The sequence below is a fragment of the Anser brachyrhynchus genome (genome assembly GCF_964034855.1).
Source record: "Anser brachyrhynchus genome assembly, chromosome: 4".
Lineage (NCBI taxonomy): Eukaryota > Metazoa > Chordata > Aves > Anseriformes > Anatidae > Anser > Anser brachyrhynchus.
Window position 1 is genome coordinate 47475058 of NC_137698.1, and position 27874 is coordinate 47502931.

General features: G+C 45.3%; 2 protein-coding genes across 5 annotated transcripts; both read right to left on the bottom strand.

Moving 5' to 3' along the window:
• Positions 1-1598: 1598 nt before the first annotated feature.
• KLHL8 (kelch like family member 8) lies at positions 1599-19359 on the bottom strand. Of its 4 annotated transcripts, XM_080591691.1 has the most exons (13): positions 19267-19337; positions 17053-17693; positions 16824-16945; positions 15260-15602; positions 13701-13947; positions 11039-11587; positions 8069-8255; positions 7266-7409; positions 6434-6545; positions 4236-4404; positions 3488-3647; positions 2271-2472; positions 1599-1836 (listed from the first exon to the last, which is right to left on the bottom strand). In XM_080591691.1, exons 5-13 carry the CDS (start codon positions 13905-13907, stop codon positions 1713-1715), a joined length of 1854 nt encoding a protein of 617 aa, XP_080447817.1. In that variant the 5' UTR covers positions 13908-13947; positions 15260-15602; positions 16824-16945; positions 17053-17693; positions 19267-19337; the 3' UTR covers positions 1599-1712. The 4 variants fall into 4 exon arrangements, with proteins under 4 accessions (XP_080447817.1, XP_080447818.1, XP_080447820.1 ...); XM_080591692.1 differs by lacking the exon at positions 17053-17693 and having other exon boundaries at positions 19267-19340; XM_080591694.1 differs by having other exon boundaries at positions 13701-14012; positions 16824-17693; positions 19267-19339.
• A 2927-nt stretch (positions 19360-22286) lies between these two features.
• LOC308195007 (estradiol 17-beta-dehydrogenase 11-like) lies at positions 22287-27310 on the bottom strand. The gene is made up of 7 exons (XM_080591721.1): positions 26979-27310; positions 26781-26888; positions 26081-26212; positions 25384-25490; positions 24419-24556; positions 24051-24167; positions 22287-22954 (listed from the first exon to the last, which is right to left on the bottom strand). The coding sequence occupies exons 1-7, from the start codon at positions 27186-27188 to the stop codon at positions 22867-22869; spliced, it is 900 nt and encodes a 299-aa protein (XP_080447847.1). The 5' UTR covers positions 27189-27310; the 3' UTR covers positions 22287-22866.
• Between the last annotated feature and the right edge of the window lie 564 nt (positions 27311-27874).

Sequence of the window (27874 nt, forward strand, 5' to 3'; positions counted from 1 at the left end):
CGCCTGGAGTGCCAGCGCAAGCCTGCAGCCAGTGCAGTGTGATCCATTGCCCCTTCCTCGTGCCCTGACTGAGCCGGGTACTGGGTGGTACAGCTCGTGGCTCTAGCACAGGTTTGTCCCCACGGACAAAGGCCTCCTGCTCAGAGCTGCACTCCGTGGGAACCGAGAAACACTCCCTCTTTTCATGTTTCCCCCAAGAAATGCTCCCTCTTTTCATGTTTCCCCAAGATAGCACGATCCACTCACACTATAAACAAGGTGAAGTACAAACATTTTATTGCAGTGTTTAATTATTTACAGTACCGTTTGTTATGTCCCTGGGTGCTACCCACGTGCAAGCTGTTTGAAACTGAAAAGCAAAATGATGGTAACACAACAGTAAAAGGTGGCTGTGCTTTTATGCTGGTGGTCGCACCTCTTCCCTGGTACTGAAGGCACAGAAGTTTGCTGCACTCCCTGGTCACTTGAACACGGTGGCACCTGGGGGCCCTGCTCACCACGGGGCGTCAGTCTCAGCCTGTTGGCGGTGATGCAGACCAGGACACTGGTCTTTCCAGCCAGACTTGACCTCGCGTTCAAGGTTTGTGACTGTGTAACAAGATGTCTTTGCACGGAGCAGTGTCAAGTTCCTATTTTGGTCTTTAAGGTAAGTACTGCTTATTTCCACTTGTTGCTGCTGCTGGTTCTCTTTGGTTTATTTAAGCTTTAAGCCATGAAACTGCTTTGAGGAGAGATCTTTCTAGCTGAATGATCTTAAAAGAGCCAGCACCCCTACTATTGCCACAGAGTTGTTACTGGGTACTGAAATTGGACGTGTCATTTCCTAGAGCTGCATTTAAAGGTCTTAAGTGAACACTGCAACTACATTATGTTTCCCTTTAGTCTGAAAAAGGTAATTCTGAGACCACTGAAGCCTACATTTTGGCACACATCTCAAGAAGGCCAAATTACATTGGTTACTTTGGGAATGATCTCTCCATAGAAATTTGTCTTTTGGAGGGCGTCACTACTACAGATTTTATTGAGGATAAAATAATTTGAGTAGTCCAGTGGCTAAATTCAGGCTGAGGCTAAATTTCAGCTTTCTAACAAGTGTGTGGGCCTGAGAAAGACTACCTGCAGTTCCCACTGCAGCCAACAGTCCCTTGGGAGGTGTGCAGTTAACTTCTGTACTCCAGTTAGCTTCATGAGAAACACGGATGTCGTTACCTTCTAAAACTTGGAAGGCTTTGTGTTTCAGAGCTCTTCTACAATTAGGAAATGCTTAAGACTTGAATCCTGAAAATAAGTTACATTAATAAACAGCACTCTGGTCCTTCAGAAACATGCAGCAGGGCTGTCGGGTAAGGCTTGGCAGCACTGCCTGCTGCTCTCCCTTCCTCACCCTCCCATGCCTGGTTTACAGTTCAATAACAAGTCGCTGCAGCAGCTGCCTCCAGTGACTGAAACTGCAGCTTCTCAAAGACGGGATGATTACAGCTCTTGGCAGGTTTTCTCCTGTAAGTCACACTGTTATTCCGTGTTTTCACAGGCTTTTCTGTATAGCTATTGTCAGAAAACCACCCAAAGCCTGAAAGTCACAGAAGGTAACATTTTCACAGAGAAAATGTATAGTGTTTATTTCTTAACCTACCACACAAAACACCAAATTTAAAAGCTCTGTAGTGCCTCTGTACAATGACTCCTCTGGAGTTTGGAGGAGGCAGCAGAGCTCACATGCAATCAACAACGTTGCTGGATCCTTGGCCCACGTCACGGATCTGGCTGCTGAGGCAGGAGCACACAGCCACGCCTGCCCCAGCCCTGCAGTGCGACACAGAGCCGACGAGCTCCCACCTAGAGAGAGGGCAAAGGAGAAAAATAGAAGTAAGCTGTTGGCCTTTCTGAGCAACCTGAACTATTTATTTCCAGTGTCTGAAATTCTATTGTAGAACCTAGCTGTTAACTCTGCACAAAAATACAACCTGTTAGTTCATTTTTGTTATTTCTCTGGTAAGTTTAGTGCAAAATCAGATTGAGACCACCACAAACTGAATGAAGGTAAGAGGACAAGGGATAGACAGGAAGAGGAAGCAGGAGGAGAATGTATTTAAGTATTTCAAGAACCCAGCAGCATGAGCAGCATTCCTGCATCACTCACCATGAATATTACTCAATTACTGCCAGGAAACAACAGACATGCTCCTGCTACACACAGTTTCTATTAAGCTGTGTTTTCATATAGGCAGATATGAGCGCTTTCGTAAGCCAAATGAAAAACATTAAATTACCTGTTCACTATGGGATCAAATGCTTCCACTGTATTCAGGTATGCGTTGCCGTTGTGACCTCCCACTGCAAAAATTCTCCCCATCAGTGTTGCGATGCCGACTCCACCCCTTGGAGTTGTAAGCTCTGCAACGTACTCCCACTTGTTGCTGCGTGGGTCAAAGCGTTCCACAGAGCTCAGTGGAGAGTTGTCATCGAAGCCACCTGCAAGGAGTCATCATGTACTCGTATTTGGCCACTTGGTGGTGATAGTGATATTCCGGGTTTGCATTATCGGGGCTTTCTTAGTATAGAGTGGGCTAGTGTCCAGGTCTGTGTTTTTATCTGATTCTTAAAATGTCCTAAAAATCAATCTAGTAGCTCTCTATGCTGTCACCTTACACATATCACATTAATGCTGTTTCTTAAACTCACTTTGGAAGAGCTATTTCTGTCATTTGCTCCTTGAATTTGTATTGCATGTAGTTATAATGAAATGGCTTCTAACTTAGAATGGAAAAAAAAAACCCGGTAAGCCTGGTATAAGCACGGTTTATGATTTCATTCAGGTTTAAATAAAACAAGCTCTTGCAGTATGTTCAAAAGAAACAATTGCTGAAAACTTGAGTAGGAAAAAATCCTCAAGTAAGACTGACTTCAGTGATGGACTCCCATTGGTGGGGTCAGCTGTCCAAGGTACATTTTACTCAAAAACAATTTAATTACTACTTTTTAATACACAATGCAGAACTCAGTATTATTGTGGCATCCCAAGTTGGAATGTTCCTCCCTCAGGAAAGAAGGTAAATGCAAGTTGAGCAGAACAAGTCGGGCCCAGGTTAGCAGGCCAGGGGCTTAGTGTAATCTCTGCACCAGACAGCTGTTGGGGTCTGTGCTGAAATCAGAACCGAGTGCTTTGCAAGTATGTGTAGTAACAACTTTTAGTAATAACTTATATTAAAAGGAAACTTGTGATGAGTGAGTTGCACAATGATTTCATATGTAGACATCTTGTTCTGAACAGTATAGCCCTCCTGAAATGAGTTAGGAACTGGATTTTATTTCCTTTTAGCATACACAATTAGTTAAATGTGCCCTGGTTGTGCTTACTTTCTTCTGCCCAAGAACATGCAGTACAGGCCAGGTCTGTCTCTTCCCCAGTTCCTTTAGCAAGGAGAGCCCCTTCCAAACACTAGTGCTTGGCAGAAACTGCATGACGAAATGCCCCACACCTACTCACCAACAACATACAAGCAGCCGTGGAGCTCGCTGACACCATTGCCAGCTCGCCGCTGGCCCATCTCTTTCACTTCTATCCACTTATCCAAATGGGGATCGTATTTCTCCACACTGGAAAGAGATGCTACACCATCGTTGCCACCCACTGCGTAAACGTGGTTCTGAAAAATTTGTGTAGAGAAAGATTATTTGTAATACATATGTATTTAGGTAGCTTTTCATAGGCAGTGTTAGAATTACAGGAAAATACGGTATAACCATACCCTCCTAATTATTTACCTTGATGTAGGAATTCCAACAAATTTATCTAACTTGCAAATGCTGTTTTCCAGCTAAAGAAGTGAAAAGGTTGTGTGTTGTTGCAGATGTTTTGCAGAGTACACAGGGAGGATTACAGTGGAGATAAAATGCAGCACGTTCAAAGATGGTGGCAATAACAAAGCAGAGTCTTCTGAATGAGACCTGCAGCATTAGCCTCGCTCTCCCCTGTTGTTTTTCAAGTGTCCTGGTGCTTGCTCACAGCACCTCGAGTACTTCTCAAACAAGGAGCACAGTTTGATAGGAGTATTATCCTAAATACCCACACCTTTTGCAAGCTTCTGTAGGATTTTGACAGCCAGAGGAGCTCAGCCCTACCAGCTGCATTTGGTTTAAATCCTGTGTTCTGCCTTGTAAAACAAGATTTGAAAAGCAGTCCCCGAGGTCAGTTCTGCTGCTTGCTGCAGAGCTGGGAGGAAGCAGTAACTCACCATGAGGGCTACGGAGCCAACTCCTCCCCTGGGAGTGTTCATGGGAGCTATCGCACTCCATCGATCAGACTCAATGTCATATCTTTCCACATCGCTGAAGCACGTGTTGTCATCTAAGCCTCCTATTGCATAAATGGGGCCGCCGAGGGAGGCAAGAGCGATTCCTCTCCTAAGAAAACCATAGGATCAATACCACAGTGCAAATCCTTAATGGGAATGGGAAATGTGCATCAGGTGCAACATTACCTGACTGGCAAGTATGTCAAAATATGGGAGAAAAGTTATCAGGTTATCAGGAAAAGTTATCAGGTGACGTTTTAAATAAATAATGATCAGTAACTGTGGCTGATTCTCTGCACAGCTCTGTCAGCCTCACAGCATTACCTAGAAAGTCTTTTGTATGTTTGCAGCCTCCCATTAGAGGGGAATCTAGAGTTTTATCTTAACTTCACCTCAGCTTTACCTATATGTTATTGTGCCATCCATGAACAGGACTGTTGAAGCTACAATATTTTAAGACTGCAAAAAGAGAAAGTCCTATTAAAAAAACAAAAAAAAAAGAAAAGAAAGAAAGAAAAAAGGCCAGGCAGCATGGAATACTGTTTTGATTACATGTCATCAAAGGCATAAGTATTCTAATCAAATGTGTGAATATATGAGGTTTTCTTAGTTATTAGATTGCTCTACCTGAATACTGAATCTTGCAGCTTCTGTCTTACTTTGTTGTGTCTGATGGAGAACTAAAACCTGCTGGTTTTAACTTTGTTGGTATAGCTGCTGCTGTGGCTTGCAAATCAATTTTTGAGGGGTGATAATACATACTAACAGGCCAACCTGTGCTGCAAAATCTAGCAACATGAGAGTACAATTAGAGTGTGAAATGAAATGTGTTGTTGTCAGAGAGCTTAGTGTAAAGTGTGGTCTAGAATGAAACTGGTAAGATACTACTGAAACTACCAAGACATCTGATTTACTGTTTCTCTGAGAATATTCTCGTGTTACTGCACAGAGGGTAAGTTTGCAGATATAAGTGTGCAGAAGGTAGAATCCCTCAACAGAATAAAGGTTGTGGCGATATCCTGGGCTTATCTTATATTGCCTCAGCAGGTAACTTGTAGTCACAACCAATGGTGGCAGTTTTCTCTCAATAAAATGTTCTGGCACTGCCTTCTTGAACTGGAGGGGTGGGGTGTGTCCAAGGCACAGCAGCCATTTCATTTACCAACCTCCTGAGAAAGAAATGTCACAGAAATCCAGAACTGAAGTTCACCAAGAATATGCCCAGCATGGTGGCAGGAGGGAGGAAGAGGAGTGAGAAGACATTTCTACAACTCTGGGCCTTCTCCTTTGATTAGGTCACAGCCACAAATTGTGTTAGGGTGCAGCCAGGGCCAGTATTTCACTCCTACTTGTACATGTCACTTTTAGAAACAACAAATCACGGAATTAAATGTAGAATTAATGAGGTTGATTTAAATGACAGGGAAAAAAACAGAGATCTGAGAGTCCTATAACTCCATAGAAGAGTCTTACAGCAGCAAAAGGCAAGAAAAATCCACAATGTGTCTTTCAGTGTTTTAGTGCTTCCAGTGGCAAAAATCAGGTAACTACTGGACATTAACTATTTTACTATGCATGTCATGCTGACGTATCTTGCTCATTGCTTAAAAGAGATAACATACCAAAACACTTAACCAGTTTCAGAATTTTTATCTGTCTTAGCAGAAAGGCCCTAGTTATCAGAACATAAGTAGGGCTGCAATGGAAGAGTTCTCTCTGCTTCACAAGCCAGACCACCAAAATGAAAAACAAAACAAGGATACTGGGGGGGAGGGGGGGGGCAAAAGAAAACAAAAGAGCAAAGAAAACCCACATTACCAGCCAGGACCTCTTGCTGGAGAGAAGGAATTATGCAGTTTTGCACTGAAACACTTAGTATGTTCCAAACAACTTTGTGTTCATGCAAATATGTGATGTATGAAAGTATGTGATGCAGATTTTTGTTTGCTCTACAGATATTAAGTGTTTGTTAGCATTCAGGCCACATAATAGGAAAAAACAAACAAACAAAAAAAACAACCAAGTTTGGAAACCCAAATAAAGGTAGGACAGATGCACAGTTTTTTAGCATTAACAAGAAATGATGTATTGTGGAGTAGGACTTAAATTTTGTCCCGTGTGGATCCTGGGACACATACCTCTTTGTGTTCATCGATGCCTTCATCATCCACTTGTTTGTGAGAGGATCAAACACTTCCATGCTTCCTAAGTGTTCATTTCCATCATGTCCACCTACTGCATAGACTTTACCTGAAAGGCATGCACATTATTTGGATACAGAGATTGCCTGGCAGTGTTTCAGTTTTCACTTGTACAGTGTCCCTGCCTATGTGGAGAAATAAGCTCAAACAAAGGTTAATGTTTTTAAAGGTTTTCCGTATCAGGGTTTTATTAAGTTAAGGACCCGATATTTTTATATGCTGTACTCAACCAGAGAGCTGTTTTATCATAGACTTTACACAAACCTTGAGATATTTAAACAGGGATTCTTCCCGTAGCTCAAGTAGCATGGATCAGATCCATTTCATGTTTACCTCAGCCTCTCCAGATTTTCTACAGGGAAAGCAGATCTCTGTTCTGCTGCAGCAACGCAGGGGATACCATGTACAAAGGAGAGCTGCATCATGAGTACTAATCTGCTCTGGACTGCCCGGGCCTGGCTGCAGAAGACGAAGACCCAGAACTAAAGGTAGGTCTGTCCTTACAGTCTTAGCAATTTGCCCGTATGGATTTTATTGTGAAGGAAACTAGCATGAGTACTAGCGAAGTCTTGGTGACTGCTGAGTAACTCCACTTTAGGAATTTGTGCTCTGAGATTGTTTCAGAAGCAACAACCCCTTCATGGAGAAGAAGCTTTACTAACATGAATTTGAGAAGCCATGCAAGGCATTTATTTAGCAATAGCACCAATTCCAGCAAAATGTGCAAACAAGTCCCTTTTGAACAGGGTTGCTTGAGTAGGTTACTGACCTCCCACGGAGATGACACCCACGTGTCTTCTCCTGCTGTTCATTTCAGGGCCGAAGAACCAGTTGTTCTTATTTATAGAGTAACATTCAATGCTGCGAAATGGGTCGCCTGATCCTCCTCGACCACCGACGCAGAACAGCACACCTGAAGGAGACATAACAGGTTTCCAGAGAGCTAGCAGGGAAAACAGGGATAAAACTGTATAGCAGAGTAGAGGGAAAACTATGTAGTTCAGGAGAAGCTGTATTTCCCTTCAAGGGGCACAGTCATTGCCCTGCATATTGGATGCTGGACTTTGGGCTTTGTTTGGCATGCTGCTAGGGCAATTAACGGTCTACTCTCTTGCAAAAGCAATGCATATTTTAAATATGTTTTCTGAGTTGCTTAGGGAGAGAAACTGATCGTTTGTTAAATCTTAACTGAATGTAGAAATTAGAATTTGCAGTGTAATATCACTTGCTTTTGGTGTAGGTTAGGCAGAGAATCTAAAAGCTAGCTCAGCCTTCTCGCACCAAAAGGTAAGTGCCCATTGCTTTCTGCAGAGCTTTGAGCATACTGCCTGCACATAATATACTTAACAGTTCTGGCTGATCAGAATAAATACTGCTCTAAACAAAGAAAAAAAAACTGCTAAAGTTCTGTTAAGAAACTGTAGCACAGAACCTAATCACCACAGAGGTACACAATGGTTTTCCCAGTTACGCATTAACAACCATTTATACCAAGCTGTCTAGCCCTACGCAGATGCGCTGTCTTTTCTCCACACCACTTCATACTGGATAATCAGACACACATTTAATTACCAGCAGTCTGCTTCCTTGGTGTTGTGCGAATGGAGTATTCAAAGTCTGGCACTGCCCTGCTGCTCAGGTGAAGGTGGTAGTTTCTTGCTTCATCCAGCAAATCCCTACATTTTAGATTCTGCTTGACAATCTCTTCCTTTGCCACAACACCCATAAGGAAACAAATGGGCAAGAGAGGCAGTCGTACCTGACAGAAATGAACACAGTTGGAATAACTGGCTAAACTGAATCTAACCATTTACAGCGACGTACGCGTAACAGACTGCAACTTCCGAGCCTACTGTCAGCCCCGTGCTCTTTGGTAAAAAGAGCAACTTTCATTTTCTTTTCCAGAACAACACTGAGACAAACAGTTCGTTTTAGTGACAAATGTTTGCTACAACCATTTGCATTTGTAGGCAATGCATTCACAGTGGAGGAAGAAGGGCAGCTTGGCTGTACCAGGAGGGCCGTGGCTGCAGGTGCCCTGAGCGTGGCCAGCTGTTCCTTCCCAAGCAGGGTCGGTCGTTTCACTGGGATCGCCCATTTCTGGTTAGTCTGGTGAGGGTACCAATTTTCAGCTCACTGCTGTGCCTGTGCAAAAGGACTTTTTCTAGAGTTTTATCTTGGGTGGCAAGTCTGTCAGTGTGAACTAAGTGAATATTAAGGAGGTGTTACTGACTGCACAGTTACACCCTTCTCTAGGATGACTTGACAGGCTGCAGGATAAAGAGAAACAGGCCATGGACAGCTAATTGCCAAAGTCCACAGGGAGCAGACGGAGCTACAGTGCTGTACAGTCCACTCAAATTAAGATAAAATCTTGATGTCAGATTAATATTGGAATGTATCAGGAGCAGGTTAAAGACTATTAAAAAGATTAATACCAAAAAAAAGAATGGTGAGGTAGAGACATGAAGGTTTGAGAGCTGTAAGGCTGTAACCGTGCTGGCAGCTGCCTGTTGATACCGTGACATTTATATTGCTCAGACTTGAGTTTTCCTGATGGGTGGTGTTACACACAACCACCAGGCGCTGCCTGGGTGGGACAGTGCTGCTTGGCCACCTGCAGTCCCTGCCTCGAGCAATCCCCAGTGACAGAGCAGCTCCAAAATAGGGTCAGCCTCTCAAAGACCACCTTGAAATGTCCCTCCTCATAGGAATTAATTTCTGCAAACCTCACGTTGGTCCTTCTGAGAGAAACAATGAGGAATACGAAGGACAATCGGAGTGGGGCGACAGCAGGAAGGCCAACAGGCGGGACAGGTCTGGACAGGTGAACTGAAGCAAAGCACCACCTGGCTTGCTAAGGGCTGGAGTCAGCACCGTCACACAGCTCCCAGGCAGCTCAGCAAGAATGGTGAAGGACAAATCCAGCACCTCCAGGGCTTCTCAGAGCAGCAGAACAGTGCTGTTCACGGCTGGCAAGTACCCCTGTCTTTCAAGTAAGCAGGTCTCTCTAGCAATTATTCCTTAACTACTTGCTTTCAATCCCATTTCTTCCTTCCCTTTGGCCCCATTTTATTTTAGGCTGCCTCAAAGCACTACCATAGTCCTGCTAATAAGCTCACAAGGTTAATAATGCAGTAACAACACAAGGCTGCTGAAAATTCAGAACCTCATTGTAACAGTGAAGCCCATAAAACTTACTGTGGTGTTGATAATAACTGTCAGGAAGGCCCGTCCTGTTTCCTGCTAGCAATAATGTCAAATGCAACTGCAGGCTGCACACATTTTGGCAAACAACCTGTATTTGCAGGAAGGGTTTTACTTTCTCATTGTTTTGCTCTGGACTCTGGTTTCCATGAATAGAGTAAAGCCATTAATCTCATCTGCTAGCATAACTGGATTGTAAACACCAACCTAATTCTTCTTTTAAAAATGTTCAAGTTATATGGCCTGTAAATTTAATTAATAGTGTGCTAAAGAAGGGTTTTTGTATCAACAAATTTTATGCCAGTCTAGATACAGCTGAAAATTTTTGGAAGTCACTTAATAAACAATTGAGATCTTTTACAGGGAAAAATGAAAAAATAATGCATCGAGGCAACAAGAGCAGCATGTTACTCGCATGATGTAAATATTAGAAATTCTGCTGGATGCAGCGCGTTCAAATTGGTGTTCAGTGACAACTGTCAGACCACAGCTGATCCCACCTGCGGCGATACGTGCGGCACTCTGCAGCACGTGGCACATTCCCTCCTCCCCAGGGCAGGTTCTGCCTACTTGTCTCAGGCGCTGTATTTTAAACTTCCATAACCAGCACGTGCAGAGCTTAACTGAAGTTCTTACCGTTCTGACAGGATGATGTTCAGCTGAGTGGCCCTGCTGTAAGGGATGCCTGCCTAAGGGTTTCCTCTCAGAAGCAGTAAATTCTTAACACATCTGAAGGATGTGAAAAATGCAAACTCCTTTTGGATCCTACAGGTAATCAGCGCTGATACTCTACCTTGAAAAGGTCTAGAATGTGTTTCCTGGCCTGTCTGTAGGGCTGCAAAACCTTGGTCTTTTGCTGTTTGTATAACAAAACATTCTAGAAGTAGCATGACTTGACGACTTATCTCCATTCCTAGCCATGTAACAAACAGCTTTGCTCGCCTTTCACAAGTGCAAATACTTACCAGCAAGGGAAGTTAGTTTCAGGCGGCATAGTATCAAAGCATGTGAAGTGATGCTCTAGGTTCTCCACTATATGTAAATCTAAGAATTCTCTGTTCTGGCACAGAAAGAGCTTTGTGTTGGCTCCCCCAGCTCCCTCCTCTGATGAGCTTACAGTGAATACTCTTTTCTTGACAGAGACTGGAGAACATAATTTGTTCCTGATGCTCCTGAGGCCTAACCTGCTCTCGCTGTCAACACGCCACTATGAATACAAGATGAAGCACCAACTGGTAAAAGCATTTTTCTTCTCAAAATCTACCCAAATATAAACAGTTGATATAGAACCACACCAGGGATGAGACAGGCACCCAGTGCCTCACTCTGCCCTACCTGTGCGAGTATTTCATCCAGCCACGTAGCGTGATGCTGGGGATTGGCTAGCAGCCACTTGATAGCAGCACTGTAAACTTGCTTTTCGTTTTCAATGTTCAGGTCGTTGGAGGACAAGAGTTTATGCAGGTGCTGAGGTGAGATTCTCACAAAGTCTTCACATTCCACCACCTCAGTGAAGTGTTCGCAGGCGTACTGATCGGCCATGTCCATCAAGTCGATGCGGTTGTGACTCTCTGCGAACGCCCTGACCGCCAGGCAGTTGGAGGGATGAAAGTGCAGCTTCATGTACTCGCAGCACGCCTTTGCCACCAGTTCCACCTGAAGAATGCAGGCAGCATACAGGAGTGGCTGGACATTGTCTACAGTCAGCGTAAGCCGGGAGGAGTACACGAACTTCACGAGGTCTTCTACTGCGTCACCATCAAAGTCCCTGATTTCAATCAAAGTCTGCTTGGCTTCAGCCATCTCCGAAAGAAACATGGCTCTGAAGTAAGGTATAACGCACGCTAGCACCAGTTTGTGGCAGGAGATGAGCTTTGTACCAACCTGTGAAAAAAGAAAAGAAAGAACTATTTTTTCAGTTACTTTCCTTCAGCTCTACAAGAAAGGCCAGTTAAGCTGAAAACATAGAATTCTGGATTCAATACGCATTGAACTCCCATATTTTGCTGAAACAAACACACTCTGTTTGCTCTGTACTGCTGACATTAGATCAGTGCATCCCAAGCAGATTTGAGCTGTAACTTGGCCACCAGAGCATGGCAAGGCCATAACACAAGGAAGCAGTATCATTCATCTGCTGAACTTTTTTGCCTTTCAAGAGCCATGCCCCATTTTTTAAAGGAAACTTCCTTAGGAACCTTCTCAAAGCATCTTGGAGACAGGAGGTGACTGCCAAAAAAAACTTAGTTGTTTTATGAGCATGTAGAGATTTTGCAGGAAAAACTCTAAAGTGACATTTTAAAACTATTTAATTTAAACCTCTGCACTTTTACTACTGTTTGAGGAGTCTGTAATGCTCTTCATAGAAGCAAAATCATGTAAAACTGCAATAATAAGAGCAAGTATAAATAAACATAGGGATTATTAAAGGTTACCAATCACTTCAAGGCTTTAGAAGTTAGTTAGATGTGCTCAAAAGATGTACTATTTCACATATTTTTTAAAATTCTGATCAGAAATTGTGAAACAAAATTTTCACTTTGAAATCTGCAGATTTCAATTATATTAAAAGATAGTCAACCTAATACTTGTGTTATAGCAGTGATTTCTTACAAACTTGGCCATCTTTCAGTCTGTACTAACATAAAGGGATGGGAGTTAAGCAACAAATTTCATTGACAGATTTCAAATACGTCTTCATTTTCAGATTAAGGTGTGAGTGATTTAAAAGGAAAAAAAAGGGATTTTAAATTCTATAGGATATTTTGGAGTTTTTCTAGATGTGATTCAATACAGAATCGCTCTTTCCTTTTTAATAGTGTCATCAACACAGGTGTAAGCTGTTTAGTGAGCAGCACATTCAGTTCCAAAAGCAAATACACATGGAGGAGCATAAGGACAGATTCAAAGACAGGAATGAGCTGTTCACACGACAGGAGCAGTACTTCAGGAGAAATTCCTGATTTAAGTTTGCAGAGCACAAGTCTCCCCGTGTGCTCCCGTGGCTTACGACGGTTACAGTGTTAGTACTCTGTAAGAAGCCATTGCTCTAGCCTCCGCAGATCCTCTTCTCCACTTCAGGACTGGCAGCCTTCAATCTAATATTTTTAAATTACCAAAACAGCTTCACACAAATAAAAATGAACAGTAAGAAAAGCCTAACTTATGGAAAGTTAAATTGCAGCCATAGGAAAGTATATTTTCCATGCCCAATTTCCCTAGCCAGAACACACATTAACCATGCTTATAAAGACTGTAAGCAATAAGACCATTATAAAATAAACAGAAAAGGAGGCTTTTTTGCAAGGGTGGATGGAAGGGGAGAAAGGAGAAGATGAGGTCAAAAGAAGCGAAGGGAAGGGATGCGTTGTTAAGAGTTCTGAAATGCTCTTCCCCAAAAGAAGGTTTGTAGGTGCTGGCAACCAAAGCTACAAATGGTAAATATAATTTTCTTGTGATCAGGGTATAAATAAGATAGAGCTGAGCTGCAAAGAATGCATTTAAACACAATGCAGTGCAAGAATTGTACAACTGGTTCCCTCCTTCTCATTTACACTTTGATTGGTTGTAGAACGACATGACTGTCTGAGGTTCTTTTTCTTCTTTGCGAATGCTGGGAGTTAGATTTGTTCCAGAAATCCTGTTTGCCAGGAAAGGTACATAAGAGCAACACAGAATGCAAAAATAGAAAAATTGGGATCAAATTGCATAGTAATGAACTGATCAATTGGGGGAACTTGCTTAAAAGGCAAGTTGGGTGAGGTGACAGTCACGTTCTTGATCTCTGGGATTGTCAGTATCTTCAACATTCACATTTTAGTTGTGAACTTTCTAAATGACAAAAAAAAAAAAAAGCTTATCTGGACATGCCTCAGATCCAACAAGTATTGTATTGCTTTTGCCCCCCCCCGCCCAAATTCGCTGCCATCTCCAACACACTTATTTAAAGGCTGATCCTCAGCCTGTTAAACGCAATGGATGAGGGTGGCACTGTCACCTTCAGTGTCACGTCGCAGAGCTCTCCAGCTTCAAAGAAGTGAAGAAGAGAGCTGTGAAAATCCTTCCAAGCCTCATTCGCCTCAAAGACGAAGATGTCGTCTTCACCGTCACCGTTGGAAGATCTCGTTTGCTGCTGCTGTGGCCGCCTCCTTCCCTTCATCAGATGTTGCTTTCCCTGCTCGGAGACCAAGGATTCTGAAGCCATTGGCTGTTTTGTCTTTCTCAGCGTGAATCTTCAAATGCTCCTGCCAAGACAAAATCCAGCCCATCAGGGTCAGTCCTAAAATGCAGCTAAGTCCTTTTCATCTTCCTGTTTAAAAAAAAACACACACAAACCAAAGGACAAATGAGGTATTAGCTACTGTTAGTACCTACCATTAGATCCCATGCAAAAAATACTACCTCCATTCTTATTTGGGGTGGGTTGAGAGAGAAAGAAGGTAAAACAGGCCCAGAGACAAAATGGTACACAGGTACCTTTAGGAAAACCCCTTGTTTATGGACTTGTTCCCCTCACTTCTTGGAGAAAATAGCAAACAAAAGCAAAAAGGCAAGGATGTGTTCTCTGCCATTCCTGACCTAACAGCTGTGGATGGCAGAGGAGCAGAGGGACACGTGCAGAATGTTGATCCTAACCCAGCAGGTATGTTTGTATGTACACATTACTAAGTACATATGTTTTCCTTAAACTTAACAGCTAAAGCCGTCCTAAAGTGTTTTGTGTATTTACGCAAATATACAAAGCAAAACGCAAAAATGAAACCACTCTAATACTGTTTCAACAGGAACTAAAAAGAAATTTACATTTACGGAGAAACTTTGGAATGAAAATGATTTGCTTTTATCTAACATTAACCCAAAGACTGATGTTTAAAGCATGAAAATGAGCATCCTGCAAAAGTTTGTTACTGCTTGCTAGCTTTTATTTTTTTAGAGTCTACTTATCTTAGCTGACGAAGTTTACGGTGTCTAAGATGTATAATGTTCTGACAAAAAGAATCTTAGTTGTACTGATAGCACAGCTTTTCCAGGACTGAAATATGCATCTGGGATACCACAGGCAAGGGAGAGAGGAAAAGGCTTTTTCTGCTTCTGTCACAGAAATATTTTACTCTTTCTGCTGCTGTGGACTTCAATTTGGTTAAGTTTGAAGTCCACCTTTTTATTTGCAAATAAAAGTTCAGTAGTAGGGGAACAGCAAATTGGTTTTTAGTTCAGTAGCGCAATTCAATCTTCATCTGTGTCACAAATCCATGAAAACTTGAATCACATTAAGTCAGTGAGGTGTAGGCTGTGCTTTATTGAAGATGATGAAGCCCATGAGAAAAATGAAATACTGATTGAAAGCATGCAGTTACTGATTCAGGTTACAAGCTGTTTTGGCAAGGGAAACAAATGGATCTGTAAGGTTTTAAGACAAAAGTCTCTGGAAAGCAGAGGGAATATTTAGTAGCGTGTGCCTCTCTTACACTGGCTAGCTTTGGGTTTAATGTTTGCTGGTTAACTTTCTGCATGAGCATTCTTCGTTCTACGCTAAGAATTGATCATTGCTCTTACCCCGCGATTTCTGCTCCTGGGCACCGGTGTTGGAGGAAGCCGACTGACTCAAGTAAGAAACTTTTAAAATAAAAACCTAAGTCACGTTTGGACGCAGGACTTCTGTTCTTCTGGAATATTTTTAAGGTACCCGTGCCCCTTAGTAAATGTGCAACTCCTCAAGCATCAAAAAGAGCAGGAAGTGACTTGAGGCGATCATATACATTTCTGCTCTAGGTCTCAGCGTGGCTGACAGCTCCGTGTTCCATGCAGTTACAACTCGGGTGGCAGCAATTGGCCAGGCGGGTTACGGTGCGGTGTGCTTAGAATATTCTCTATTGCTGCTGCAAGCTAGGTACCTTTCCTGTAAAAGACAGCCAAGAAAAAGACACAAGTTAGAATGCTGCACAAGGGTTTTGAAGAGCATCGTGTGTTATTCACAAGTAAGATGTAGCATGTGACGGTACTTTTACAGTGGCATAGAAACACTGCTTTCAGACAACTGTCACTGACTCGCAGGCAATAGTTTGCAGCTCCTAATGAATACGGTTATGCCACCTGGTGTACCTGCTAAGCGTGTCTGCATGTTTTAATTGCACCTGCACACCCAGCTTTACAAGCCTACACTGTGACCCTTCGTAAAAGTGGCTGATGGTGTAAGTTTCACCCTTTCTGGACAGGTCATTGTGAACACCATCTTCAAACTCACACTTCCCAACCTCAATCAACACTGCTGAGATGGCTTTTTATTTTTGTAATAAATTCAGCAGTAACTCAAAAGCCAACCGTAACTGATTTTAAGCAATGTTTTTCATCCTCACAGGATGCTCATATCAAATGAAGCTGTTGGAGATGGTCTGTGCACTTACGTAGATTGATAGATTTGGTACATACCAAGAACAGACACGGTACTACAGGGGCAGAACCTAGAAATCACACTGGGGAGACCAAGGCTTTGTACACGCACAAAGTCGTGGACAGGAATCACATGTACCAGGGGAAGCTTCTGATACAGGTCACGGCAATATCAAATACGTGTATGGGCACATGACACTAAGGTAAACCTCAGGTAAAAAGAAGTTACTTTAAGACATGTTAAAATTAACAGGTTTAATAAAACATGAATATGAAATTCAGATACTAAGTAGTATGACGCACCACAGCTTCATTGTGATCAGACTTTGGGACAGATATTAATATCTTAGGTTAAGATTTTAGTTCTTCCCCAAAGTCACCAATTCAGGAACATCTTGTTTCTGTGATGTGTCTCGCTCCTCAGGTCGTCTTAGCTACTCTATCCCCAAATCTGACACTTGTCTTAACTCCAGTATCTGAGATTTCAAGTCTTTAACCAAATCATTGGCTTCTATGGAAAAGAGCAGCCGAAGCCATGAGGCAGCTGAAAAGCTAACTTGGAAGGAGATGGAGGTCCCTGTATAACTGCAGCTGCCCAGGGATAACTAAGGGCTGCCAAGTTGTATCTCGCTTGAGAAATATCACTGTGAGCATTACTGTTGTCTGTTGTGGAAATCAAGTGTTTTTTACAACCAGAGGTTTTAGAGGAAGTCAGCAGCCTGTACCTCACCTTACTTCCTGTAAACAGGCGGACGCGTTCACATGGCATGCTTGTAGAGTTACACACAGGAGTAATATTAGAAGAGGTAACACGCAATATTAAGAACACGTATGGGAAGTGTGTGATACAATCTGTCGGGACAAGGACAGAAGAGAGGTGTAATTTGCAGAAAATACCGGTCTGGGCTGATATGAATGCCTGGCTACAGGCCTTTGCTGTTCGCAGCTTCTAAACAGACCAGCGATGAGTTTTAGCAATAGCTTTTTCAGTCAAGATAGTGAACTGCAGAAACGTGAAGGTCTCGCAGAAGTCTTGAAGGTCAGCATGCTTCAGCTCCAGTCTACTCCTCTTCCTAGCCAGAATTGGAATGACAAATTGTTTTGCCATTGCACAGCCTTAAATAGATAGCATAACAAAGTTGTATTTTTCATCTCCTGAATTGTATACAAGTACTCTAGTTTAAAAATCACTTGCTAGGAGGCTTAATAAGCATTTAGATTAGCATGCATGATGTTCTGTCAGTGTCGTACCACGACTCCACAGACCAACAGAGAAAAGTTGTTTGCAGACATTCCTCAAATCAACAAGAATGCAATGTAACAGCAGCTACGTGAGGGGAGGTTAGTGCTCGGAGAATGCTGCGCACAAATCATGCGGCGCCTTTCTTTCTTCTCTAAAAGCAAGTATTGCCATGGCCAGCCACTGTCCTCTTTATCTTGGCAGTGAAGCATCCACGCTTGCGTACAGACTGGCATTTTCCCTCCCTGAGCAGTGTAAGTTACTGGCTGTAAGGAAGCTGAAGGAAGTGCCTCATTCATGGCATCATCCGGTGTTAGTCTGTAGGCAGCAGCCTAACACTTTCCATGGAAGAGTAATGCCCTGACAAAAAAAAAAGTACACATTGTTTGTATCACACTATTGTTTGCTGGCAGAAGCACAGCAATTTTACTGGTCAAGTTATAAACATTTAGAAATATTTGTTGGCAGAGTGCAGCCGTCCAGAGATGATGTTCCGGTCCTCGGAAGAGGGCTCAAGGATCCTAGCCCAGCTATTTCTCAAGAAACAAGCAGGAGTGGTCGGTAAGAGCACAAGCACAAGGTAGCTGCTTCAGTTCAGCTAACCATAACGTGCTGAAGTGATTCGTTCGCTTTTGATTTGTTCATTCTAGCCAAACACTGAAACTGAAGCAACCATAAAATGCCTCGAGGCTGACAGAGCGGTTAGGTCCAGTACAAGTAACGCGCCTCAAGGAATTCTGCAGCAAAATGGAAGAGCTGTCATGCACAAGCTGGGCATGACCATCGCTGTTTTCCTCTGTGGTGAACTGACAAACAGGCCAGCCTACACATGGAGCACATGCCCTCCTCCCCAGCACACCAGCTTGGAGATGATGCCCCAGAACAAGAGGACTGTTTGCCCAGCTCCGCTGGCACAATGGAGGAGGGCATCTCAGCTACAGGACATGGAAACAGAACCATGAGTTAGGTATTACTCACAACTAGAAATGCTCAAACGAGGGGTTTTGTGCTATTGGTAGGCTTATGAACAGGCATTGGATCTGAGTACACATAAATCTAATTGTGCAAGTGCGGATGTGTAACACTGACTAGTCTACTGCAGAGCCTGATGGGTTTCTACAGGTATCTATATGACGGTGCTGCTGCCCACAACATGCGAGAGGCATCGTCAGGGATGAGATCCTCCCTGGCTGAGGCTGGACAGCAGAGGGCAGGTAGTGCAAGAGAGGCGGTGAAGGCAGGATGCATGCAGCACAGCACCAACTGCAGCCCAGCAGTAGCTGCTCAAGCAGCTGCTCGCTAGGGCTGGCTTCAGCCGCCTTGCCAGGAAGGAACACGGTGGGGGGAAATATGCCCATGCTGAAATGCGGCAGAAACTACTTGGTAGTCACAGGTGCAAAAATAAGCCTTGGCTACGCTTCCAGAAGCCTTTGCGAGCGGTCCAGAAAGCCCACATTCTCAGCATTGCTACGCACCCCGGTCGTTATATATACACGATGCATCATATATACGTGAATACAGAGTCATTAGGACAGGAGATTGATAAACGAGCCCTACGCGGTCTGCGCGTCCCCTCTTAACGGCGCAGAATTGCTTAATTGCTATTTCCCACCCACCAGCGAGCTTCCCTGCAGAGGTAAAGGTGGGCTGGCCGCAGCGGGCGAGGCACCAGGCAGGGCACCAGGCAGCCCCCGGAGCGGGCCCGGCCCGGCCCTGCCCGTCCCCGCCGTCCGGGGGCCGTTGGCGGCCGTTGGGATCCGCAGGCCCCGGTCGCCGCGCTGAGGGGCCGGGCGTTACGTAAGGCGCCGGGCGGCCTCGCCTGCTCCGCCGGGGCCGGAGCCCCCCGAGCTCCCCCCCCGCGCCCGTCCCGTCCCGTCCCGTCCCGTCCCGGGGGAGCCCCGCGAGGGGCCGCCGAGCCCCGCCGCCCGCTCACCTGCGCCTCAGCCGCCGCGGGCCGGCCGGTGGAGGGGGCGCCGGTGGTGGGCAGGGCGCATGCGCGGCGGCGGGAGGGCGGGAGGGAGGGAGGCGGGAAGCGCGCGCGAGCGGAGGGCAGCCGTCACAGAGCCTGTGAGGTGCTTGAAGGCACCGGGCTGCGCCTGGAGGGGTCCCTGTGCCTGTACGTGTGCCTGTACGCGCACGGAAGTTACTAGATGAGAGTAAACTATTTTGCTTGTGATGTTTTGGAACGTGATCAGCTGCCAGCTGTAAACGCTAAAAGGCTGAGAACACAGAGGGGGAAATAGTCTGGGTGAGAGCAGGTTTATTCCTGGCAAGAGGGCTGTAGGTCAGTGTAAAATTATTCATACGCTGATAGGGGTCTTGCAGTGAGGACGAGGTACTCGTGGTGGTGAGCTCAAACTGTACCATCAAAAGCAAGAGATGCGCTTCGAAAAAGCAAAACGCATGGCTAGATGCAGACTTAAAAGAATCCTTGAGGTTTAGGGTAACAGAAATTTGTTTCAGATGAGAATTTGGCAGGCAGCCTTTCACCCTTGGTGAACAGACAGTGATCTCAGATGCTTAATTTCAGTGGGATAGTAGGAAAAATCCTTTTCATTAAGCTTCTGGATTGAGGAAGTTCTGTGCATTTAGAGTTCCATTTCCTGAACTGCTGCCTAAATTTGCATATTATTGCATGCATATATTGGCATTACCAGCAAGCATTAAACTATGAGTATTGCCCCAGGTATGAGTTTGGGGCCTCAGTGCTACCTTGGTGCTCGGAGACAGTGGCAATATGAGGTACAGACACAAGTTTCACTTGTAAGTGTCCTCTGTTTGTGACAAGAAACGCAACATGGATGATAGTTGTAACACAGAGAGGAGGATTCAAGAACTTTGGAAAATGCAGCAGAGCTGGTAATCCCAGACTTTGCTGAAGAGACAGATCACGTTGCGGTGTTGTGGGGAGCTTTAACCCGTGCTAGTAGGAGGTCAGTAAGAGTGGGTCTACCCGAGAGGAGCTGAAGCCTCTTAGAGGCATCTGAAAACGTGTGGACATGCAGAGCTAGGCACTAGTCATCTCCTGGAACTTGTTTCTCTTCCTAATTAATACGTTTGGCAGTTCAGCCAGGCCCCGATTTCACAGCTCAGCAGTCCTGCCACTCTCCTGGCATGGGGCTGTGGCTGAGGCAGGGGAGTGCCAGCTCCAAGAGGTGCCAAAAGGGATGCAAAGCATGAAAGCAGAGTCCCCACCGGGATCATAAGCACCCTAAGCTGGCAAGTGAGATGCCCCTGTTTGAATTTGGGGCTTTGCTGGAAGTGTCTATACGAGGTTTGATGGCATAGACTTCTGCTAGGTTTAAATTCTCACTTTTATGTTCCTTTATGCCAAGTAAAAGTGGGAATATGCAGCTCAAATAAAAGCAGGAACCGCACAAAAACACAGAACTTAATTCAGAGTAGATGCAAGACAAAAATGCTCTTTTCAAATTTCAGGGCTGCTTCTGAGAAAGGGAGAAGAAAAAATAATTCACTAGACATGCATGCCTATTAGCCTGCTTTTCCCTTGTGGCTCCAACAACACTTCTCAAAAGTTTTGCCATTAGGAGGGTTTTAGTTTGAAATGCAAAACTAGTATTTCCTTTACCTGGATAACTTGTTCATTATTAATTTTAACTTATTTCCAGGAGTGGAATTTTCACAAGCCCTTTCTCAGCCATAGGAACAACTAGGAATCAAATTGTCCCAACCTGGGAACTTGTGCTTAGAAAGTCCTGTTCCATGCAGTTTGTATGAGTACCAAAGGAGCCCTTTCTTTTTTTTTTCCTGCTGGTTCTTGCCAGCAGCACAAACTTAGACCTGTTGCTGCATAAGAGCAGGTAAAGCTGGATTACAAGAGCTCTCAATTGTCTGAAGAATCTCAGTTGGCAAGATAAATGCTCAGGAAGGACATCAGAACGGATTACACCGGAAGCCACCCATGTGTAGCCATGCCTAATGCAGCAGTGTGTTCAGGTCTCCCTCAAATGGCCGCCAGCCAGCTAGAGCCTGCCGTAGCCAGCAGTTGCACAAGTAGGCAGAAAACCTCTCTGTGCTCTGAAGAGGTCTTTGACCAGTGTTTCATCGCACGGTGTTCTGCTGTTCCGCAGGCCAAAGGGAGTTTACACAGACCTTTGGAGGCTTAACCTCTTCCTGGTCACGGTGGTGCCCAGGGAAGCAGGAGGGAGGCTTGTGAGGGACAGCAGGGCTCCTCTAGGGCCATGGCCCCAACACCTGCAGCACCAGGCTTGCTTCCTGCTGTGCAGCATCCCTGATCCCCTGTTCCTGCAAGGGGCAGAGCAGGGTGAGGAAGAGAAAGCCCGGAATCATCCTGAGCTGTTGGTGCTGAGGCATCTTGTGCAATGAACAGTGCCAGTGTTTAAGAGGAGTGGAATTTGCCCTCAATCAGCTCCGTTTGTGTTTGAAGAGATAAGAAACAGAAGCATATGGAAACTTGCATGTTAACTGGTATCAGTTCTGGTTTTACATTGGGCTGTGAAGAACGCATGAGTTAGCTGAAATGAAGGCTTATCCAGGAGTCACTGGCTTCCCTGTTAAGGCTTTCTCTTCTGGTCTATACTGGCGTAGAAGTCCCTTGGACTTCCACTTCAGGTCACCCCAGCACATGAATGAAGGGCTTCCTGGCTTAGCATCTCCTTGATTTTTCTTTAAAGACATGAGTGCCTACTAGTGTGAGGACAACAAGTCCATATCTTCTTTTTTTTCAGTGCAACTTTTTCTACCTTTGGTTGAAATAAGTTGCATTCTCAAGTGAGCATGAAATGCGGGAGGGCACCCGGTAACTGGCCAAGAAATACTGTGCTTGTTTCAGAGGAAGCTGGTTGGAAAGAGCCTGGGGATTACCGATAAGCCATGTGGGAAATGACACCGGCAGAGGGCGCGTTACTTGACGCTGCTGTGCCTTAAACGCACCTCTAGGACATGGTTATGGCTGAACTGCTGCGAGGCAACTTTTGGGTAAAGAACTGTATTTATTCTGTACAAGTGGTGCTGATGTTGCTCACGCATAACGCGATAATCAACATATTCAGGTAACACTTGATTAAAAGGTTGTGTTCTTTCAGGTACTCACTACAAAAGCATATAAAACTGTGTGCGTTACAGGGCTTTTAAAATTTAAAATGATTCATTGAGATGAAGCAGACCACCCGTATGAATTTCTTCCCACAAGATCACTTTGCTCAGTGATGAGTCCAGATTAATTTATACTCAGGAAATCACTGTGTTGCCCAAAAATGGGCTTTGCTGCATTTCCTGTCTGTATCGGTGCAGAAAAGAGCTAGGGCTGATACAATGCACAGCTAAAACAGCCCTTCTCACTTGCAGAGCTGCATCTCTGCTCTGGTAACACTCCATGTTATGCAGGTGTGTTCCTGCTGCAGGTGTGGGATAAGCCTCTAGGTGTGAAGGGCAGTGGTGGCCTGGAGGAAGTACCTGTCTTGCTTCTGCTCTGAATCAAAACTGCTGTGCTACACACGGTCTGTGTTCTGCTTTCAGTCATGCCACAGGGAAACGAGAAACAACTTGCTGTTCATTGGTTGCTTCGCTGCCCGATGATTGCATCAAACTTAACATCTGTCAGCTTTTTCAGACAATTCAAGGCACGTTCTGGAAGCAACCTGAAAGATAAAACCATGCGATGAAATCTAGGATAAGAACTTGGGTCACAGGAAAAGTGGCAGCACAGGTGGGACAAGAGCTGGTCTGGGTGCAGAATGTGTGCTTGCCTTAGACAGAGACCAAAACTGAAACTGGGGAGTAGTTCCCAAGGATATGTAGCCCTTGAAATTCTTTGGCTAGCTTTGATTCTGATCCCTTCACCACCTTCCTCCTTTGATGACAACTCCAAGGACAGGTATCCCCTGGGCAGGATGTTGGTTGCAGCATTGCTGCTGCATCCAGGAAGGTTTAACACCGAACGTAGGCATGTGCATTAAAAATAAGGTGAGAATTGCCTTTGCCTTCTTTGCTTTCAAAACCTCATCTGGTTGACTGAGGAATTTGGGGAAAACAGAAGAATCTTTACAGCCTCTCATAAACAGGAGGTTTTGGTTAGAGCCAAGTTGTCTTCTCACAAACGAGTTATTACCAAGAGTTTCTTGAGGGACTGTAGGAGCTAACTGACATGGCAATTTAGTTGTTCTGATGTGCCTTCTAGGCTTCGAACCTGAGCTCTGGTGAAAATGTTCCAGCAGAGCAACTACAACTCGGTAAAGAAGCCTGAGAGGACAAATCGTGCTTCTCATGGCCAGGAGAAGCAGCAGAGTCCTTCTCAAGCACCCTTCCCAGCCCCTGTGGCCTAGACCTTCTGGTGCTGACATGAAGAAGTGAAGGCTAAAATGCAGCAGTTCCTCAGCTGCTTCTGGAGCTTGTGGCTGCTGGTTCAGAGAACCTGTGAAGCTGTTCTTGGCAAGCCCATGAGAAATCCTGTCTGTGAAGGAAGAGAGATCCCTCAGTCTCCCTTTGCCTCCCTACCAGCCTGTGGAGCAGTCGAGTTCCCCACTCAGCAGCTCTCTGCAAACAGTGGGTTGTAATGACCTATGACAGGACTCAACAAAAACTTTTTGTTCTCTGCTGTTTTCATTAGAAAGAAACATGATGCTATTTCATTGTCTCCTCACGTGTTCTAAATTAATGGTTAAACTTGAATCCGATGTTACAAGCTTAATAGTTGTACACGCATGGACTTATTCCCAATACTTATGTTGTTCTTACCTTTCAAGAAGTAAAGCAAAGCGTTGATTTGATGGAACAAAAACCATTTTTTTGTTAGTGAGTATTCCTTCCATCAGTTCCTTTACAACTTCGTCAACCTCCAAAATTCTTCCAAGCCTAAAATGAAAAGAAAGCATTCCTATAAGAGCAACAGTGGTAATATAAAGGTAGTAGTTGAATATAAAGTAGGATGTTTCACGCTTCCACCAAGTTAGGTAATTAAAAGATGAGCATTATGTAGGATAAAAAATGTTGCAAATTTTTGTTAGCCAATTGTATATATCAATTAACCTCAGTTTTTATATACTCAGTTTGAATAACAGTTGTAAAGCAGATTCAAATATGTAATGCTGAATTTTGACCATTACCTGGTACTGGGATTTTTGACAAATCCAGTATTTATAAAAACTGGGCAGAGACATGTTGTTTTTATTCCATCCTTTCCCAGGGTAGACAGCTCCTCAGTTAGAGCTTTATGAAATCCAACAGCAGCAAACTTGCTTGAACTGGTGGGGAAAAAAGCACAAATAAGAAGGTATGAATGCTATTTCCAACCTCATACAAATGGAAATGTGCTGAAACAACATGCAGTACTGACTTGAGGGGGGGAAAAAAGGCGATCCACCTGAGAGGGCAGGGAATAATTCTACTTTCCCCTGTGCTGCTTTTCAGCGCAGCATAGTGCTGAAATGCATATTGCTGATGGGGAAGACACTGTGGAATTTAGAGGGGAAAACATAGGTTACCCTAGCAGTGAATAGTCAGAAGAATATTAAGAATTCTTAGGAAATAGTAATTCACATGCATAAATCTAGTGTTTCCTTTTTTAAGGAAGCACTTGAGGCAAGCCTGTGCTGTCCAGCATTTCTCACTGCAGGGGACAAAAATACTGCCTAAGTTTTTAAAATGAAGAAGAAAGAGAATAGTAAAAAACAGTAAAACTACCTATTGTTTATTTGAGGACTACAACAACTCACAAGCGCACTATGATATTGTAAGACGAAAAGAGGATACCTTTCTTACCAACCAAACTCTGGAGAAGGTATAGAGAGAAAAAGAAATGGAAGACATTATTAGTTGATTTATCACATCATCATTCCTTCACTGAAACATTCTTCCTTTTTAGTCAATGCTAATAAGCAAATCACTGGGTACACCCATGAGTCCTTATTTGACGGGTGTTGTGGTTTTTTTTGTTTGTTTGTTTTTTTCCCCTCCTTAGCCGTCCTGCTTAGCAAGTAACTTATTCAGTGGCAAACTATTCTTACTCTCCTTGGTAGTGCAGAAGGCAATTTGAAATAAGAAACGGAGAGCTGATTTGGAAGTCACTTACCAATAAGCCACCATGAAAGAGGTTACAAAATGACCTGCTGCGGACGCCACTGTAACAATGTGACCGCGGTTGTTGTCCATCATTGTTGGCAGAAAAGCTCTGGTTGTCTGGAAAGGGTTTTAGAACAAGAGGAAGAGGTGGGGCGTGGGAAGGAGGAAACGAACAATAACTTCTTAGGAGTCTTCAACACTGGCCTCAATTATGTGCAATTAAGCAATTCAATTATATGCAGTTAAGTGACTAAGCCTACCCCTAGTGCTGGGGGGTGCATGGCACCAAGCTCCTGAGAACCACAGAGACATCCAGTCTCCTTTCAGTTTTTAGGTTTCACTTGTCAGCAGCCACGCTGCCAGTGTCTCTCCTCAGCACACCCAATCTGTAGCACACCTTTCAGTCCCCTGCAAGCAGAAATTGTTTACTGACCACTCTGTTTTCCCTGCTGAATGCTGCCCCTGTACATGAGCTCTGTTCCATGTCCGAGCTGGGCCAAGAGCCAGGGCTGGCCCTACCCTGTCCAGCCCCTGGGGCGAGGTATCAGCTGCTGCCTGCTCTCAGGGCTTTGCTACAAAAAAACATTTTGCATTTTTGAGTTATGCATCTCCTGCCTGCAGGGTCTCGGTGCCTGGCTGAGGGTGCCCCCACCTCCTCAATAACACTCACACTACCACAGAGGGACGAACGCACTAGCGGCCCTTACCCAGATGTGGGCGAGAATGTTGACCTCAAACATTTTCTCAATCTGGTGGTCCTGGGTCGAGAGCAAGTCGGCAGCCGTGATCACACCAGCATTGTTCACGAGGATGGAGACATCGCCAATGTCCTTCTTCACCTTTTTGGCAAAAAGAACATGCAGCCACATGTCATTTGTTATCACAAGAGTGCAAGGTTGTGAGCAGCAATTTCTTACAATTCTTTTATTTGAGGTAGGAATTGTGCAGTATCCTTGAAGACAATTTAGATGTGACATTTTCCCCTTTATTTCTGCCGGTATTTGCAGTCTTCTATACATCACACAGAAAAATATGCTCTGCACAGTCATAGCTGGCTCTGTGGACATTACTGAATATTTTGGACCACCTTAACCTTACTCTCTACAACAAAGTCTTTCAAATTTCCACAGAGGTGTCTGTGTGTTTTTTGGCAAGATTAAAGGAAGATGTTCCTTCACGGGTCTAAAGCCTAAAGTGGGAGCTCGCAGGGACAGAGGCTCGTGAGGGAGGATGAGCTGGGCTGTGATACCCAAAGGGCCACTGCGATCTCTGTATGTGCAGCAACAAAAGGGCAGCGATTTCAAGATTTGTACGCTGTGAGTGGAATACCTCGGGTGCAGTTTTCCAGCCCTTCCTGACACCCAAGCCCATCTGGCTAAGCTTTCGCTCGTGCACCTGCTCCCCTACCTTCTCCGCAGCGCCGTAGATTTCCTCCCTTTTGCTGCAGTCCACCACGAAGGTGTGGACGGTGGCTCCCAGCCTTTCGCACTCCGCAGCCGTCTCCCTGAGGCCGTGCTAGGAGAGGAAGGAAAGGAGCGGACGTTATGTGCCATGCACCCCGCAGGGGCTCGCCTGGGCGGAGTGGGGGGCTCCGCGGCCCGTTACCGTGTCGACGTCCCACAGCACCAGGCGGCTCTGGCGCCGGGCGAACTCGAGGGCCGTGGCTCTGCCCAGCCCGCGGCCGGCCCCCGTCAGCAGCACCAGCTCCCCGCCGACGGCCTTCCTGCGGGCGGGCAGCAGCAGCCGCACCGCCGCCTCGGCGTACGCGTAGAGCAGCGTGCCCAGGAACAGCGCCAGCTCCCGCACCGCGCCCATCCCGCCGCACGCAGCGCCCCCAGCGCACGCAGCGCCCGCAGCGCACGCAGGAACCGCAGCGCACGCAGGTACCGCAGCGCACGCAGCGCCCGCAGCCCGGGACCCTGACAGCGGCGGGGGGCGGGGGAAGAGGCAGCCAATCGGAGAGCGCAGCGCGGGGGGGGGGCGGGGACTCCGCCCAATGAGGGGAGGAGGGGCGGTGGCGGGGCCCCGTTGGGCGCCTCAGAGGGGCCGCGGGCGGAGGGTGCCCGGTGCCCGTGTGAGGTTCGCGGGCTGTCTGTTGTCCGCAGGGCGGGGGCTGTGTTTAATTCTGGTGGTGTCTCGTGCTTAGGGCAGGTGTCCTTTAGCCCGTTCTAATTTTTCGAGTTTAAATTCTCCTAGCCTGGGGTTTGCTTCCTTTTGACAAGGGAACGCGGGACTCCTCCCATAAGCACAGCCTGGCGTGAGGGGGTGCAGTGTCCTCAGCACCGCTGAAAAAGGGGGGCAGCCAGGGAGCCCTTAGGGATACTCAGTTCTGTATTTTTTTTTTTCTTCCCCCTTTAGGGGGATGGGGGACCCAGGGGAGAAGGTCAGTGCCTCTCTTAGGCAATAATTTGGGGAAGAGGCCTTGAACTCCTTGCAGAAATGGCCTGAGGAAAAAGGAAGCTTAGAGAAGCGACTCCAGAGGTTGCTCAGCCAAGAGCACT